The following is a 19,202-nucleotide window of genomic DNA, read 5'->3' as shown; positions in this document are numbered from 1 at the left end:
CTGCAGTTTCTCCTCCCCTCTCCTCTCTTCTCCTCTCCCCTCCCCTTCCCTCCCCTCCCCTTTCCCCTCCCCTCTGGACGAGCCTCTGTCCTTTTATGATCGTGACACAGTAACATTGTCCTGGAGGTCCCCCGAGTCCTGACATAACATGTTACTGTCTTCACATGGCAAACATGCCAGCTTTCCCCACAGCTCTCCTTGGACGCAGCTCGGGAAACTGAGGCTTTCTATCAGTACATCCATGACCCAGCTCTGCCAGCATGCTGTCTCTCACAGGTCTGGGTGGCCTGTGGGTCTGGCTGCCCTGGGAAGGAAGCTGCCAGTGCAGATCTCTCATCCAGAGTTGCTGTAGAGCAGGGAGGAGGGAATTGCTGTGTGTTTGCTTTCTTCCCGAGGACTTGGTAGCTCTGAGTACTGCTGTCTGTGCAGGTGCCTTGAATGTAGACCGAGGACTGAGCCGATAACTTTGTTCCACCAGTCTCTGACTTCTTGGAACTAAGCATAGCTCTTCCTACTTCTGTCCCCATTGGGCACAAACGCCTTGGGAGAAGGGTGTGGTCAGCTCTGCTCTTGCCATGCAGCCCTCGGAGCTTTCTTTCCTTATTAGTTTTCTCATACCATTCTCCGCAGTTGGAGCAAACATTTATTGGTGCTTACTGTTTGTGAGGTTCTATAGCTACTCTACTGCTGTTATCCAGATCAAGTTCCTATGGTAACTTTGAAGGGTAGGGAACACGTTTACGTGAAGGGATCCAAGGGTGCAGCAGTTGAAGCTAAGGTTCAGACTATAGTGTGAATGACTGCAGAGCCAGCATGGAGATGGATTATGAGTGGGTAGCCGCCAGAGTTTACTCCCTCCTTTAAGACAGTATTGAGTGAGGGTGCCACGACTTGCTGAAGGAAGGTACATGGCTCTGTGCTTACTGCCATGCCAGACCACAGGGGACAGGCAGGGAATCACTGCAAAGAGGGCTTTGGTCATAATCAATGCCAGTTTTCCTGTTCTTGTTTTGGGCCGATTTCTTTGGCATTTGCACACAGGTTTGGGTAGGTGGGCCACTATGCTATGCAGCATGATTGCTATGTGGAAAGGAAGTAGAGGCTGGAAGGAGGAAAGTCCTGGGCTGTACCCAGCCCCTGCTCTTTTCTCCTAGGCTTTGTGATACAGGTTCATCTATAAAGAGTCTGGCAGTGGAGGAGAAATCTTACCATCTCCTCTCTCTCCAGAATGCTTGGGCTGGATCTGGTCGTGCGGGACGACAATGGAAACATCTTAGATCCAGATGAGACCAGCACCGTCGCCCTGTTCAGGGCCCATGAAGTGGCTTCTAAAAGGATAGAGGAAAAGATCCAAGAGGAGAAGGTATGCCTCCTCTAGGGTGCAGGGCGGCCTGCTAGGACTCCGTTCTTTGCTTTTGTTTTTAATGCCAAAAATGAGTAATAGAGAGTAAGAATAGCAATGACAAGAAGAGTCACGTGCGGCCTCATTTAAAAGTGGGCAGAAAGAATGAGGCCAGTGTGTGTGTTCTCCTTTGGAAAGGGAACAAAAGTGTGTGTGTGTGTGTGTGTGTGTATGTGTGTGTGAGAGAGAGTGTGTGTATATGTGTGTGTCTGTATGTGTGAGTGTGACTGTGTATGTGTGTGTGTGTGCATAGAAAGATGCAGAACTATTTGTGTAAAATGGTATTTGTATTTAAAAAATGCCTACAAAAGTGTATACACACATCAGTGCTTGCATATACACAAAGTAACTGGAATGGCTGATAATAAATTAGCCATTAAAACATTTCTCTGGACCTGAGTTCAATTCCCAGCACCTTCACTGCCAGTAATAACTGCAGTTCCAAGGGATCTGTGTCTTCTTCCTCTGACCTCAGCAGGTACCAGGCATGCACATGGTACATAGACACGCATGCAGTCAAAACACTCATACACATAAAATAGATATAAAAAAATAAAAATAAAGCTGCCCCTGGGAAAGAGAACTGGGTAAAAGGAAGGACTTTTTGCATTATAATCCTCTGTATTTGGTTATAAATATTATGGTTTTCAAAATAAAACAATTTTTAAATAACATGTTTGGAAAGTTTGGAAAGTAAAGAAAACTTAGAAAGGTAAAGAAAATCAGAAAAAGAAAAAATGGCACAGCATCTTCTGATCACTGTGCTCCTGTTATGTTGACATTTTGATCTATTTTCTGTTTAGCTGCAGAAAGATGTGTCTCTGTGTTTTTTAATTGCTTTTGCTTTCTGGGGTGCAGTCATGACAATATGTGACGACCACACCCAAGGGTAAAGCCTTCTGTGAAACCTTTGTTTCCTGTAAAGTCGGGTAGTGGGTCAAGTGTTTGTGTTTTTAAGCTTCCTCCAGCGTCCCATCATAGGACACAAAAGCTTCACAACTCTGCTGAAAACTGAGTTATCACATGTTTGTTTTCCATGCGTATGCATATGGTTTGCGTGCATGTAGGTATGTCTGTTTGCACATGCGTGGGCCCACATGAATATGTATGTGTAAATGGAAGTGGGTGTCTTCCTCTATTACACTCTATTTCTGTACTGAGACAGGGTCTCTCACTTGAGCCCAGAGCTTCCCAAGGCAACTGGTCTAGTTAGCCAGCTTGCTCCAAGATTCCATCTCTACATCCTAGAGGCTGGGTTGACAGGTGAGCTGCTACGCCCACCAGGGATTTACTTGACTGTTGGGGATCTGAACTCTGGTCCTCATTCTTCCACTGCAAGCACTTTATAGATCAAGCCATCTCTTTAGCCTCTTAGCATTTGTTAAATTATTTGTGCTCAAGGCCCTCAACAGGACCACCAGGGCGGTCTGATGATGCTGGTGTGTTTGTTGGACTGAGTGATGGTTGCTCCTCATCTGTTCAGTTCTCAGCAAGTGTTTCTCCATGGTGGTGGTAGCTGTCCCTTGTTTGTAGGTTGATTTCTTTGCCAACTTTCTGCCCCCACTTGCTGAAGTCTTCTCTCCCATTTTCCGGCTCAGAGCATTTTGCAGAACCTGGACTTGAGAGGCCAGGCAATCTTCAGTACTGTCCACACCTATGGGCTCTATGTGAACTTCAAGAACTTTGTCTGTAACATCGGGGAGGATGCGGAGCTGTTCATCGCCCTGTATGACCCAGACCAGTCCACCTTCATCAGGTAATGGAGACCCTTGTCACCTGTGCTTGGCCTTGCCCTCTCTAGAGTCCTTCACTGGGTTTGAGACAGGAAGATGTAGAGGGTGGGTACAGTCACTTCCAACGGTAGAAAATAAAGTCCTTTGGTCTCTGGAGGCTTTGTACATGGACTCTGGCTCTATACAGCTTCAGATTACACATCTGTAGGGTTTTAAGAGTGAATAAAATAGCCAAGCATGGTGGTGCACTCCTTTAATCACAGCACTCAGAAGTCGGCGGCAGGTGGATCTCTTGAGTTCAAAGCCGGCCTGATCTACAGAGTGAGTTCGAGGACAGCCAGGGTTACACAGAGAAACCCTGTCAACGAACGAAACAACAAGAACAATAAAGAAATGAATAAAACTGCTTAGGAGAGGGACAAGGATAAAGAATTCAGAAAACCGTACAGGAGGAAAGACAGAGATGAGAAGAACACAGTGGGGTTTCATAGCTGAGCTGTGTAGGACACTGTATTGGTGACTGCCCATCGTTCTATGTTTGTTCTAGCCCATGGAGTGTGCTATACCCACTGTAAACCCTCATGGCAGCTGTAGGCTGTAGGGATGACTTTTGCAGGTTCAGCAGTTAGGGGCTGTGTGTTTGAGAATTCTGCTTGCAGCTCAACTCTGAACCAAACTCCTCAGGGGGGAAAAAAAAGTTGACATAAAGTTTCAAGACTATAAGGACGAGTCAGGTTACAGGTGATCCCCAGCATGGCTCTCCACAAGCAACTTAGGAAATGGAGATTTAGTTTCAAGAAGGTAGTGAAAGGTGATTACGAGGGCCTAGGGATAGCTCAGCTGGTAGCATGCTTGCTTAGCATACACAGAACCCCAGCAGTGCACAAACCAGATGGGTGTTACATGACTAACCCCAGTACCGGAAAGGCAGAAGCAGAAGGATCAGCTGCAGTTTGAGGCCAGCCTGGGCAACACAAGACCCTTTCTCAAAAAGTACAAAATAGTTTCTAAGTTACTTGTGTGGTGTGGACCGTGGCGTTGGGGATGACTTACCAATTTAAGCTTTTGTAAATGTGGCCTCTTGAGACCGCTATTTCAGACTGGTCAGTTTACTATGTAGCCCAGGCTGGCTTTAAATAATGTCAGTCAGCCTTCTGCATGCTAAAATTGTAGTTCAGAGCCACCATGCCTGACCCTAAAATTAAACTCTCACTTTAGCAAAGCCAGAGCTTGCATATAAGAAGTTTGAGGTAGGACGAAGACCCCAGACAAAAGAATCTTATAAAATCCCATGTCTGGGCCACCATGAGCGGAGCCTGCCACTGTAGAGGATGTCCGCCATAGGAGGGACTCTTTCAAAGCCCCACTGGGTGTGTGTGTGTGTGTGTGTGTGTGTGTGTGTGCTTCCCCAGTCCTGCCTTGCTGTCTGTCCCTTGTTTTGACCCTTGCAAGTGTGTCTGTGAGCAGCCTCTGTGCCAGAAGGCCGCTGACTAAGAGTCATTTCTTTTCTTGTCAGTGAGAACTACCTAATTCGCTGGGGCAGTAACGGGATGCCTAAGGAGATAGAGAAGCTGAATAACCTGCAAGCAGTGTTCACCGTGAGTCCTGCCTCCTTCATGAGAAGTTTCAACATTCGTTTATTTTCTGTGTCTCTGCATATGCATGTGTGTGGGCGTGTTGCCGTGGCATAAGTGCGTGGAGGTCAGAAGCCCATTTGCAGAAGTAGGTTGTTCTTTTCCCACTGGGTAGGATCCAGGGATTGAACTCAGGTCCTCAGTCTTGGCAGCAAGTGTCTTTACCCGTGGAGTCATCTAACTAGCCCAGCCTCACTTTCCGTTTCAATGTTTTCTTACAGTGGATACAGTGATAAGTGTATGGAAAACATTAAGAGCAGAAAGGATAGCAGCCATCGTTGTCCGATGAGTAGGTGTAACCCAGTCATTTAGTCACCTAGTGAATACACAGTAGGTACCACATACTGATGTGCACACTTGACCATATGTGAGCAAAATAGGGAAAGGAACTGTGTCCTTGAGCAGCATTTGTGCCAGTGGAAAGGAAAACTGTAAACAAGCGAGGTAATATGAACGACATGGGCAATCCTGAAGTGCTGCCAGGGGCTTTGCCAGAGTACTGTGTAGAGAGGCTGTGCTTTAATTGTACGTTTATTTATTTAATTTTTGTTCTCAATTTCATTACAGTTAGTTGTTTATTGATTTTATTATAATGAAAACAGTTTCCTCTTCTTATTGTTTATTTTATTTTTGAGATTAATGTAATTTCGTTATTTCCCCCTGTCTTTGCTCCTTCCTGGCCCTCCCTTATAACCTCTCCTTGCTCTCTTTAAAATTCATGACCTCTTCCCCCCTACCAATTGTGGCTATGTGCATATATGTATATTTAGCTTTTTGTGTGTATGTGTGTGTAGGATCCGTGTTGTTCCAAGGAGTCATAGTTCATGTGCAGAGACTAGGGGACAGCCTTGGGTGTTTTCTTACTGTCCTCACCTCCCACATTGTTTTAAGACGAGGGTCTCTTTGCTGTCTGTCTTTGCATATACAAGGCCATTCTGAAGAGTCTCCTGTGTCTGTCTCCCATCTTACCTGGGAACGTGAGGGTTGCAGATGTGTGCTGTAGTACCCGGCTTTACATGAACGAGTTCTAAGGACCTGGGCTTAGTTTCTCATGTTTTCATGGCAAATAAATACTTTATACACTGAGCCATCTCCCCAGCTTTGAAGCTTGGGTTTTAAATAGATTGATTAAGTGGTGGGTGTGGAGAACTGTTGTACGGGCACTCCCTTAATGAGCACTGGGCCATGGGTTCAGTGCCCAGCACTCCAGAATACATAAATAGAAGACGTTTGAGGAAGACAGAAGTCGAAGAGCATCAGCTGTTGGAAGAAGAACTTCCAAACCAAGGTCCCAGTGAGGGTGAATATGACTGAGTCCCCCTCCCTGCTGGGTGCTGCAGCCTGCAGCTCAGGAGCAGGGCAATGTATGGGGCTGTAGTTTGGACCTGGCAACTGTCTTCCTCATAGGTTGAATTTCTGAGCTTCTCCCACTTTTCTTTTCTTTTCTTTCTTTTTTTTTTTTTTAATTTTAATTTTAATTTTTATTTATTTATTTATTTTCGAGACAGGGTTTCTCTGTGTAGCTCTGACTGTCCTGGAACTCACTCTGTAGACCAGGCTGGCCTCGAACTCAGAAATCCATCTGCCTCTGCCTCCCAAGTGCTGGGATTAAAGGCATGTGCCACCACCGCCCGGCCCACTTTTCTTTTTAAGGACACACCCTGGGGCTACCAGGGGACCTGGGAAACCTTGATGTGTAGGTCCCTAGCTTCTCTAGAGAGAGTGCCATCTCCCACCAGTCCATACAAGTGCTTCATCTCCTGCTCTTTCCGAGTCCTAGTGACACCCAACTATGTCCTGTCTGTCAGCCTTCCAGCTCCAGGACACACACAGGCTTCTCTGTCCCTACACAGAGCCATTCCTGGCTCTACCCTCTGCAAATGCAGGCATAGAACGTTCTGAGATGCCCCCGCCCCCAGACTTTAGTATTTGTTCAGTTTTGAAACAAAGTAAGGATTTCCCTGTAATAATGGTGGGTGTTTGTCAGACCATGTGGCCGGTTCTTACAGGCACGGTTAAATCTTTGGTTTATCGTTTTAATCAGCCTTAACTTACTACAGCTGCAATCGCTCCTTCCTTCCCTCCTGCCCCACCCCTGCCCTCAGCACCCTCTCTCCAGTCAGCCAGAGGGTCATCTAGTATGTAAATTTCATGTCTAGCCTTTTCAATTAAATAAAATGTGGTGGCCATTCCCCTGGTCATTAAACAGTCTTCAGAACTTGTTTATAAACGACTATGTATTATTTAATGATATCAATATGCTACGGTTTCTAGAACCGGCCACCCAGTGACTTTGTTTTCTATTAATGGAAGGTTTGCAGAACCTCAAGCAGAGATTCAGGGCAGGCGATTACTGGTGTATAGTGCTGTCTCAGTGATGGGTCTCTAGCAAATTACAGGGTATAGATTTGGAATGATTATTTGAGAAGTAATTCTTGATCCAGTAAGGCTGGGGCTGCTGTTGCCTTAAAGGGTTCTGAGATATAATGAAGTTATTTTTGATGTTACCTGAATGAGATATATGAGCTCATTTCTGTCTCATTTACCCCTCCTTAAGAACACACACACAGGAGCCTCAGCTCCAAATAGGAACAGTTACACACACACACACACACACACACACACACACACACACACACAAACACTCCTGTTGCTATTCAGTGTTCATGGAAAGGGCCTCTCAGGAGGCGTATAAAGAACCTCACAAACCATGTATGGGTTACACCTGACTCTGGGATTGTTTAGAAGATGAGCTGAAGGCGAAGAGTGGAAGGATGGTGGATACCTGTAATCCCAGGAGGAAAGAAGAGAAGGCAGCAAGATCTGGAGTTCAAGGTCAACCCCAGTTACATAGCAAGATCAAGGCCACCCTGAGCCCTTACAGGCTTCTGTGGATGCCCAGTGAACATCAGCATCGTGCGAGCTTCTGTCACTTGACCCTGAGATGTGTCTTACACTAAGACATGAAGCAGAAGGACCCCAAAACATCAGAGAGCATCTTGGTTAATAACCCCTTGCCCACCTCCCTACCTCTCTACCTAGAGGTGTTAGACTAAGTCTGATGCAATCTTGAAATGTGAAGTAGGAACCAGGGAAGAAAAGAAGACTGTTTTATAGATAATTAGAAAGTAATTTTCCCTGTTCTCCATAGTTCTTAGATGGGTAGAAAGAGAGGCATTGTTGTGGTGGTTTGGCTTGGGGTAGTGTGTCCAGGCAGGACGGGGCAGCCAGCCTCTCATGTGTTCTCTGCTTGCAGGACCTCAGCAGCACAGACCTCATCCGGCCACGCATCAGCCTCGTGTGTCAGATTGTCCGGGTGGGCCGCATGGAGCTGAAGGAGGGCAAGAAGCATACCTGTGGGCTCCGGAGGCCCTTTGGAGTAGCAGGTATGAGGAAAGCCCAGAGTCCAAAGAGTATGGTGTAGCTTCTAGGGTCCCCCTGCTCTGCACTTTCTAGAAGTCCTAAATGTAGACCCATCATCTGACAGAAATCCCATTTTAGGTAAATTCCCAAAAGAATTGAACACCACCTTCACAGTGGAATTATTCACAAGAGCCAAAGGGGACTATGTGCTCGAGTATGCATCAGTAGATGAATGGATAAATAAATGTGGCGTAGCCATTGAAAAGAGGCTCATGGGGACTCTTAGAGCCTGAAAGGGCAACCACTAAGACCCGTTTGGGTCTGAGCTAGATCCTCTGCATATGGTTGGGTAGCTCAGTGCTAGTGTGGGACTCCTCACACNGCTGTCACTGGTGGGTATCTCTGACTCTTTTGTCTGCTTTTGGGACCCTTTTCCTTCTCCAGGGTTACCTCATCCAACCTTGATATGAAGATTCGTGCGTAGTCTTAATGTAACTTAATATGTCATCTTTGGTTGATATCATGTAAGGCCTGCTGGTTTCTGAAGGAAAATGGAGAAGCAGTGGTTCTGGAAGAGATGGGAAGTGGGGGGACTGGGAGGAACAGAGGGAGGGGAAACTGCCACCGGGATGTAATGTATGAAGAAGAATAAATAACAAGAAAGAATTAGAAAAAAAAAAAAAAAAAAAAAAAAAAGAAAAGAGGTTTTATTCTGCCTTAATAGGGAAGGAATTTCTGACTCATGCCACAGTATTGCTGAATGTTGAGAACACTGAGCTAAGTAGAATAAGCCACACACACACACACACACACACACACACACACACACACACACAAACCAACTGCTGCAGGATTCATGTATGTGAAGTGCTTAGAAGAGTCAGATTCAGAGGCCGTTGAATGGGATTGGCAGGGCTTGAAGAGAGAGACGAATTGCTTTTTGAGGATAGGGTTCCCTTTGAGAAAATGAGAGTTCTTGTGGTGGATGTTGGTGATGGTTACATAAGGTTAGCGTACTTACTTCCACGTAACCACTTACAGGTGGCCAAGATGGTAGTTTCTATGTAATGTATATTTTACCCCCACTTATAGCAATGAAAAGAGATAGAGAAAAGAAGGTGGCTGGCTGGCAGGGCAGCCCCTAAAGATGGGAAGCAATGGCTTGTGTTGTCGTGGTTGGTTGGTCTTGGGCACACAACATTCATGCCCAGGATGGCCAGTTCTTTTGCCTTGGCTCCTGTGTCCTTGTGTAGCCACTGATTGTGTTTTCTTTTTGTGCCCAGCACCACGTCTCACACATAGTAGGACTGCTTGCTAGCAGGTGCTCTGCTGATGCACTTGGACTCACTGCAAAGTGTTTTCCATGCTTAGGAGGAGACTCCTTTCTCAAAGGTGACTTTGTATCACTAAGGGTCTTCAAAGAGAGTCCTTAGCTTCAATTAATCCTCAGGATGTCCCAAGAAGTCCTTGTGATAGTTTGTCTATCGTCGGGAGTGGCACTATTAGAAGATGTGGCCCTGTTGGAGTAGGTGTGACTTTGTTGGAGTAGATGTGTCACTGTGAGTGTGGGCTTTAAGACCCTCATCCTAGCTGCTTGGAAGTGAGTATTCTGCTTGCAGCCTTATTATGAAGATGTAGAACTCTCAGCTTCTCCTGCACTATGCCTGCCTGGATGCTGCCATGCTCCTGCCTTAATGATAATGGACTGAACCTCTGAACCTGTAAGCCAACCCCAATTAAATGTTGTCCTTTATAAGACTTGCCTTGGTCATGGTGTCTGTTCATAGCAGTAAAACCCTAACTAATACAGAAGTTGGTACCAGGGACTCGGGTATTGCTGTGATAGGCCTGACCATGCTTTTGTTTGGAAGAATGTGGATTTGGGGACCTTGGATTTTGAAAGCAGTGGAATGCTTTAACTGTGGCTTAATAGGCCATCCTAGTAGGAATATGGAAGACTTTGTTACTGAGAGTGATTTGAACTGTGCGGACCTGGCCCAAGAGGTTTCAGTGGAGAATTTCAATATGTGACCTAGAAATTGTTTTTGTGGTATTTTGTTAAAGAATGTGGCTACATTTTGCCCTTGTCTGAAGAGTCTGCCTGAGGCTGAGGTGAAGAGACTTAGATTAGTTTCATCGACAAAGGAGGTCTCAAAAAAGCCCACCAGAGACTTTATTCTTTAGTTAAGGCTCATGAAGAATGTTTTGAATAAGCTCAGCAAGCTTAAAAAGGAAAAATATAAAATATGTGGTTCAAGTATTAAAGGGGCACCAGGAAGTGAAATGAAACCAAATCCTGTGTTCTAGGAGATAGCAGATAGGGATTTGGGGACAAGATCCTCCCCAGCTAGGGTCTGGATCTTCAATCCAGGCAGGCATGGTGCAGGAGGAGCTGAGAGTTCTGCATCTTCATCTGAAGGCTGCTAGCAGAATACTTGCTTCCAGACAGCTAGGATGAGGGTCTTAAATCCCACCCCCACAGTGACACACCTACTCCCACAAGGCCACACCTACTCCAACAGGGCCACATCTTCTAATAGTGCCACTCCCTGGGCTGACCATATACAAACCATCACAGTCTTCTATCTTTGTAGCCTCTTAAATTTCAAGAACAGATATTTGGTCTTTTATTAGGATTTGAATCAGTAATGCTTTTTGAAAGTCACCAATGAAATGTCAAAAATTTGTTCCTGGGACCAAGGCCAAATGCTCCATGTTCTTCAACCAACCCTGGGGCTTCTGTGGATAAGGAGGTGGTCGTCCTGTCCTATATGACCATGTGCCATGTCTTTTGGACTGTTCCCATGAAACCTGCTGCTCAAGGAGTGTCTAGGGAAGCAGCATTGCTCTTTATTGACTTCCTGAGACACAGTTTCAGTCTGTAGCCCAGGCTGGCTTGGAACTTACAGAGATGCCCCTGTCCCAGCTTTTCAAGGGCTGAGCGTCTGGGTAAGTGCTGTCCCACCTTGCTCAGCATTGCAGCTTTATCAAGTATTCAAGTAGAATCTCAAAAGGTACAAGGAACCCAGCCAGGTTTATTTAGCCGTCCACATGGCAATGGTAATGGATTTTTTTGTCTACACAAGAAAGATGTATTAGAAGTCACTGCCATTCGTAACAGGCCGAAGAAACGAACTCTTAAACTTGAGGCTTTTGTCTTCTTCTCTGTGTTGGCATATGTATGTTGAGGCTTCCATCTCCTTATCTGTGTTAGTATATGTACGTGTGCCTGGGAGTGAAGGGGTTGTGTGTATCTGGGTAGTGAATGCAGAGAAGACGAATTCTAATTCATTCTTAACCCTGATGACGATCATTAATGAAAGTTACATGTCACCAGATGATGACCCCTAACAAATGGGTTTCTCAGCATTTTTTGGTACAGTCCTGTTAGCGGTAACGGCAAGCAGCCTGTGATGCCCTACTGTGTGCCCCTTCCAGGCAGCACTATTCCCTGGCCTGGTAGACTGTATTGTCTGGAGTTCTTTTAGGTATTACTGTGTTTCTCAGTACTCACTCCTTTTGTCTACATACTATCTCGGACGTGGAGAAATGGATTGCTAATGTGTTTTATGGCCAGACTGTAATTCATTAACCACAGTTTCCCCTCTTACCAGGGCCTTGCCTCACTTCAGCCAGCTGCTTTACAGCTTGCATGTTAGTCCTCTCTGTAGCTGGGCATAATGGTTATGTGATTTAAAGTGCTCATTGTTAATTTATACCCTGGCTTTGCTAAAAACTTAAAACTAATTGTGTGGATGTAGGCTTGGTGGTAGGCCTTATTTTCCTGGCATGTGCTAGGCCATGGGTTAAGTCCAGCCCATCCAAAACAGAACAAACAGAGCAAATAAACACAGACAACAAAAACCAAAACCTGTGACCAACAGCAAGTTAACCCTTCCCATTCCTTAAGGTGGGGCTCTTCATAGCTGTATAAATGAGAAAAATGAAGGCTTACAGCCTGGCTTTACTGAAGTACACTCCCGGGATGTGGGTCTGTTGGGGAGTGGGAGCAATTGCTGATAGTCTATTCTGTGATACTCTTAAGGCTGGTGTAGATATCAAGTCAAAGACACAGGTGGCCACTTCACATCTTGAGTTTCTCTCCAGACCTTTAATTCTTCTGACAGACCTGCTAGAAATTTTAATTCTCTATGGCTTTCAGTAAAGGCTTATCAATAATCATCATAATAATAGTAATAATGATGATGATGTCTAAGTTTTCCAGGAACATAGCAATCGAGTCTTGCAGAGTTTTGAAGGTGTGTCCTGCAGGGTTGGATATAGAAAATCTGAGCCTTTCTTGGTTTGTTGCCCTGCTGGGTGTGGTATAGTAAGTTGTTGCTTGGTGCCTGGTCCCTTTCTTCTTGTGGCGTTCTGTGTTTGCTGATACCAGCCTCTTCTATACAGCACAGGGAGGCATGAAGCCATTAGTGTCTCTAATGACATTTGTCTCTCTCCTAGTGATGGATATTAGTGATATCGTACATGGGAAGGTGGATGATGAAGAAAAGCAGCATTTTATCCCCTTTCAGCAGTAAGTATCTGCCACTCATCCGGGGTGACCTGAGGTACAGCTTAGCCATTGAAGTGGGGCATGACTGGAGAAGCAGAGCGGGGTGGGGGACCCCTTTCTGTTCCTGGATACATAAAGATAGTTCTGCTGGAAGTCTGTAATCTGGGCCCCTCTGCAGAAGACTTTATTCAGGGGGCTTCATGTTGGGCTCAAAGAGGGTAAACTGAACATTTTCTAACTCGGTAGAAGGACTATAACATAAAGGGCACACATCCATCTGCACCGGCATCCAGAGATGATGTCACCTGACTGTCAGAGGGGAGATGCCGTAATGCATCTGTTTTCTGTTGTGTTGAACAGGTTTGACTAACCATCACATGTCTCCTCAGACAGGATGATGCATTTGTCAGGGCAATCTTGTTAGAATCAGCATTTGCTCTAGTTAGGTCTGCCTGCACCTGACAAGCTTCTGAGTGTTGCTAATGGTGCTGGTCCAGGGACTGTACTCATAGTAACAAGGGATTAGGCAAGAAGAGTATGTAAGGGACCTAAACAAGGGTTCCTACAAGGAACTGGGGAAGACAGTCTGGTAGTACAGGGCAGCCGGGAAGTTGACCCCAGGTTCTATGCTGGGCTGCGGGAACTGGAGCCACCCATGCAACTTGGGGCTGCAGTACACAAATCTTATCCCCATAACTCTTTGACGAGTTCTAGTGTGAGCCTTGTGGCTGCTCTGGCATTCAGTATACATAATGGTGGCCTAGGAAGAGGGCAAAAGGTTTCTGGAAGTGGCCCCTGTCAGGGGTTATGTGCCAGTTACAGCACAGTGTCTCATCTAACTTGCATGGGACACTGCAGATTGATAGAACACATGGATTTCCAGAAGCCAGCCTCAGGATATTTGAGTGAAAAGATCTTTTAAAAACCACATATAAATGATGGGGCTAGGAAGATGGCTTTGTGGCTAACAGCACCAGCAGCTTCTCCAGAGGACTGACGTTTACTTTCCAGAATTGATATAAGTACCTGTCATTCCAGAGGATCTGATGTGCCCTTGCTGCCCCTGCAGGCAACTCCATGCATGTGACAGACACTCACTGAGACTTATACACGTAAATAAAAATGTACCATTTATACTACGCATACACACAAATCCTATTGCAAATGGACAGAAGGACATAATTGTACAAGAGAAGTGCCTTTTAAATCTTAGCTCAGTGTTAAGAAATACAAATCAGGGAGCTCTTGCATCGTGATGTATACCAACACACTCCAAATAATGAAGCAGAAAATTGAACAGCTTAAAATCTTAAATGCTACAGGACCATAGAAACTATACATGGTACTGAGCTCTGGAAAGCTGTTTTAAAGTCACACATCTCTATTTTCAAACAACAACAAAACAAAACAACAATAAGAAAAAAATAAAACAATAAGAAAAAAAAACAATAAGAAAAAAAAAACCAGATGTCTATAATCCCAGTTACTTAGAAAGCTGAGGCAGGAGGATTATGAATGTGAAGCCAGCCTGTGAAGCATAGTGGGATGTTGTCTAAAAAATAAATAAATAAACATTTTATATAGAGACAGATATCATTATACACACACACATGTATATACATGTATGCACATACATATATAGACCATATCAAGTTCTGCATTCATAGGTTTAAAAAACCTATCTGAAGAATTCCTTTATTTATATTGCCTTTATGATAGCTTCTACCTTCAGTGTCATGCCTTTCTGTTCAACTTCTAAACCTCCACCCATGCAGCAACAGCAAACTCTGAGATGGTCCTGTGGAATAAATAGCATGTGCTTTTGTTAAAATCCCCAAGGAGCCCAGCCCTAGTTTGATTACCACCCAGTATGCAGCAAACACCACTGTATAATGGTGTTATGTTCCCCCTGGCAACCCCAGGCCTGTCCTCCTATTTCCCTAAGCTGCAGTGACTTATATGTGAGTTCTGTAGTCCACCTGGGGAGAGTCATTCATAGAAAACAACTCCCCCGCCCCCATTTCCAGCCCCACGTTCAGTATGCTTTATCATCAGGTAAAAGGATGTACACAAAGAAAGCTGTCTGGTAGGCAGAGAAGACCAAAGACTATAGTGTGGCAATAGGATGATAATGTAGTTGGTGGTGGCAACTTCAAGAGAATGGGGGCTGTGTTTGGTCCTTTGGGCTCCCACTCGGTGGACCTTACCTGATGTGGTAATTTAACTGGATCTCATTTGCTGATTGGCCACTGCAATCCTAAATTTAAAGTCATTGAGTATCTCAAAACACCTTTGCAGTATCCCCCATTCATACTGTATCTACCTATCAAATGGCCCTGTGGATGTGGGCCTCTAGGGAGTAGGATCCTGTAGAGCATTCTGTCAGGTGGAGCTAGTCTTGGGAGCCAGGTCTCCTGTCCTTTGGCTTGTCCTTCTGTCCCATCCAAGCAGCCAAGTCTAAATACCTCTGACTTTAACGGCTTACCTTCTCCTTAGTCATCGGCTTGAACTTCATCGTTTAACACTTGGCCATTGTTACCCACCCCCACTTTCTTTGTCTTGTCATTTCCCTGACATGTTTAAGAAGAGGAGGTGGAAAGATCATAAGAGCCAGAGGACCAGGGAGTTTGCTGTGAGACTGTGTCTCCTCATAATAAATAAGGAGCCACACCCCTAAAAGCCTTGTCGGCATGACTATCCAAACATGCGCTGAACAGGGACGACACTGATGGACATGCCTAAGTGGACGAGCAAAAGCCTATAAGGCCTTAACATTATACAAAGAGCTAGCTAAAGGCAACTGAGGAAAACTGGGGGCCAGAGAGCTGTTCTTCCCTAGGGAAGGCACACAGACCGTCCCTCCAGTTCCAAATGGTCAGCCTTGAAAACATCCAGGAAGTGTTTTATGGAATGAACAGGATATTCATATATGCATGCAATAACAATTAGTGAAGAAACAGGTCATGAGTTTGAAGGAGAGCTAGCAAGGAGGGGTATGTGGGAGGTCTTAGAGGGAGAACACCGAAGGGAAAAATGTTGGAATTATAATCTCAATATATATGATATTCACATAAATATATATGTGTGTGTGTATGTTTGTATGTATGTTTGTATGTATATATATATATATATATATATATATATGCATATATACACATATATGATCAATGGAAGAATGAAGGGAAGAAAGTTCCAGAGACAAAATTACAGCAATTTACTTAGTTGACCTTATTTCCTATTCTGTTGTCCAATCCTAGATTAGAAGTGTTGGGCAACATTGCATGCCATAAAGCAAAATATGTGTGTCTCCCCTCCATCCCCCCCAAGAACCAAGCAGAGGAGATTGGCTTATAGACAGAAGCAGAAGGCAAACATGGGATTACTCATTGCTCTTACGGCAGGGACAGAAGACAGACACAAGGTAGCTACCTGGTAGGTCAGCTTCAGGTCACTTCTGTAGGTAACTTTTCTGAGGGAATTTCATTGGCATATTTGCTGAAGCCAGCCTCTTTGAGGGGTTAAGCTGCTATTGCTCCATCTTGAGATCTTAGAAGATAGATTATTCTACTTTACCAAAGCCTTGCTGCATTTTCACTGTGGTGAGCGGGTCCATGTTGACTTTAGCCTGGTCTGTTGGGGGACCATGCGGGAACATAATCCAAAACAGTGGTTTTCCCATGAGCCCTCTGCTGAGGTTTGTGTTTGTATTTCCATGTTCTCACATCACACTTTGGAGATTTTTCTCTACTTCCGGCTTCCTCCTCACCTCTTCTGTCTTCCCCAGAATTGCCATGGAGACCTACATCCGCCAGAGACAGCTCATCATGTCCCCCTTGATAACCTCCCACGTGATTGGAGAGAATGAGCCGCTCACTTCGGTCCTAAATAAAGTCATAGCTGCAAAGGAAGTGAATCACAAAGGACAAGGTACACAGGCTGCCCTGGGTGAGGGGACTTTGGGTGGTGACCGGAGAGGGAACATGCAGAGCAAGGTCCCTGCCCTTTCACCATCCACTGTGACACCATGCAGCCTCCCCTGGACACTGCCCTTCTCAGATATCTCCCGTTGAAGATCTAAAACCTTCACCTTTTCTAGTGGGATCAGGGTTGAGTTTGTAAGTTCTATGGAACATACTTTTTCCCCCACGAGACTGTTTTTCTGTCCTCTCTTCCCAGTGGTAACTCCTCAAAGTAAATGTGCCAACAGAGAGTGACTCAGGAGTGCATATGTAGTGTGTCCCCAATAAACTTACCCCTTGGGTGTGTTTTCCGAAACTCGAAAGAGACAGAACGGTCCAAGTATCTGTTGGTGTGAACTTGTAGGCTACCTTGCAGAACTTGTGTATCTTCTCTGGAACTTGCGTGTACCTGTCTTTTGATAGCTTCAGCTAAGAGAAATTCCTGTGAAGATGTTTCAAAATTCAAATAGTAAGGAATAATAGTCACGGCATTAAAATTCAAGTGCCAAGGAGGCAGCCAGACTTGAAAGGCTCTCGAAGTGGTGCCACCTCTTTTCATGACTGCCCTACGACACTGTTTAAAATGAAAGCAAGCAGGGAAACAGACTTTTCAGGGTGTTCACAGTTATTCAGGTAGAAAGAGAGAGGAGCAAAGAGAATCTAAACACAAATAACTACCCCCCCCCTTCATATACGTTTGTATGCATGTTTACATCTGAATGGGCACTCGGAGGAAGGGTACACATGTGTAGGCTTAAGTCCCACTAGTTCACTAATGGATCTAGCTTAGTCTGGAAATCCGCTGTCTCTACCTTTTGAACACTGGACATATAGTGAGCCTTCATGCCTACCAGGAGTCATACGGGTGCTGGGGTCTACACTCAAGTCTTTGGGCTTGTGCAGCAAGAGCTTCACATTCACAGCCATCTCCCCTCTCCCGGCTCTTTAGATCCTTTAGCTTAAGGTTATAATTTTGATTAGAGTAGAACATTCTTATACTAATGAGATTACATTTTACATATGATTTCCTTTTTGGAACAGAATGGAAAACAATGCCATTCCTTTCTTGCTCTGAAACAGAAAAAGCCCTTTTCAGTTGTCTTTTTATTCGGCACAAATATCTCTTTATTTGTGTGGTTGTATAACATTCTCATGTTTAAAAATGCTCAAAGCCAAATTTATAGCAAATTTAATTTAAATATTTTGATTAGATTTTGTTTCTCTTTGACAGCTGAACAATACTGCTTTCCATAAAAGTAAGATTAGTTTTCTGTGATGCTGAGCAGGAAAGCATGGGTTTATAGACAGAGAAGGAGAAGGAAGGAAGGACCGATGGATGGACAGACAGGAAGAGGGGACGGAGTGAGGGAGGAAGGGAGGGAGGGAGGAAGGAAAAGGTAAAGAACAGTTGGTTTGGGGCAGTAAGAAAACCAATCATATTATTTTTAATGTCAGGACTGAAACACAGCAAGCAGCATCCTGTGGCTTGCAGGAGCCTTTTAAGGACATCTGGACATTATCTTTCTCTCCTGGTACCTCAGAAGGCCAGATAACCGTTTAGTTTCCTTTGAAAGCTATGGAACTTAACCACAGTGACTGCATTTTGCCATCTAGCCTGATGAGGAAGGTGTGAGGTCCAGTTCCTTGAGCAGGTACCTACTCACGGAGTTTTCTAGCTGCTTAGTGCTGTAAATGTAAGCCACCCTGCTGTGAGTCTTTCAGTACTGAAGCTTTCTATGAATTTAGAACCGCTGCATAGGAACTCCCAGTGGTAGGACTTCTGGGTCAGTGTCGGGAACAAGCTTCAACTTGGATGGCTGTGCTGCCTGTCCTGGGTGCCAAGTGTTCATGCTGCATGTTCTCTCCTGTCTGAAAGGTGGCAAGTAGACAGTGGTCCTTATGTATTTAAATAATCACCTCAAGTCTGGATTGTCTAAGAGATACATGAATTTCCTACCATCTCAGATTTTTTTTAAGGAAGATCATTGTAATAAGAAATTATATGCCAGGCGTGGTGGCACACGCCTTTAATCCCAGCACTCGGGAGGCAGAGGCATGCGGATTTCTGAGTTCGAGGCCAGCCTGGTCTACAGAGTGAGTTCCAGGACAGCCAGGGCGATTACACAGAGAAACCCTGTCTCGAAAAAAACAAACAAAAAAAAAAAACAAAAAAACAAAACAAAAAGAAAAAAGAAATTATATATTCTAGCTAGCCCATATAAAAGACACACAATCCTTATGTCTTATTTACAAGCTGTAAGCCTACATTGGGCAGGTTTGAAGCTGTTCAAACTTACATCTCCGCCATATGCCCCTTGATACTTGCTGTTTCCCCTGGCTACACGTTCATGGTCCATCTTCTCTCATGGCCTATCCTGATCCCTCCTGTCCTTCCCCTTCTGGTCTCTCCTGAGACCCTTTACTGATCATCAAGTCCCATCTTTCTCTCTCTACTGCCCAGTCACAGGCTTTTTTTTGCCTTTTATGGACCAATTAACTCGGGGAAGCAAGCTCTGTACAACAAATGCTGGTGTACAGGAGAATTTTTTCTTCTTAGGGCAACCAGATCTTGGGGGCTAGTATTTAGCATTTGACTAT

General features: G+C 44.9%; 1 protein-coding gene across 1 annotated transcript in view; it reads left to right on the top strand.

The window, feature by feature from the left end:
* The window catches only part of Dock5 (dedicator of cytokinesis 5), a 182,496-nt gene that overhangs the window by 88,858 nt on the left and 74,436 nt on the right, over positions 1-19,202 (top strand). Inside the window, exons 7-12 of the mRNA XM_021204056.2 lie at positions 1,228-1,363; positions 3,001-3,158; positions 4,652-4,733; positions 8,026-8,155; positions 12,594-12,666; positions 16,430-16,572. Of these exons, the coding sequence (XP_021059715.1) occupies positions 1,228-1,363; positions 3,001-3,158; positions 4,652-4,733; positions 8,026-8,155; positions 12,594-12,666; positions 16,430-16,572 (722 nt within the window). The remainder of the gene's footprint in view (positions 1-1,227; positions 1,364-3,000; positions 3,159-4,651; positions 4,734-8,025; positions 8,156-12,593; positions 12,667-16,429; positions 16,573-19,202) is intronic.

This window comes from Mus pahari, chromosome 8 (genome assembly GCF_900095145.1).
Source record: "Mus pahari chromosome 8, PAHARI_EIJ_v1.1, whole genome shotgun sequence".
Classification (NCBI taxonomy): Eukaryota; Metazoa; Chordata; class Mammalia; order Rodentia; family Muridae; genus Mus; species Mus pahari.
Note: the sequence above shows the minus strand (reverse complement) of the source record. Positions and strands in the feature narration are given on the sequence as shown.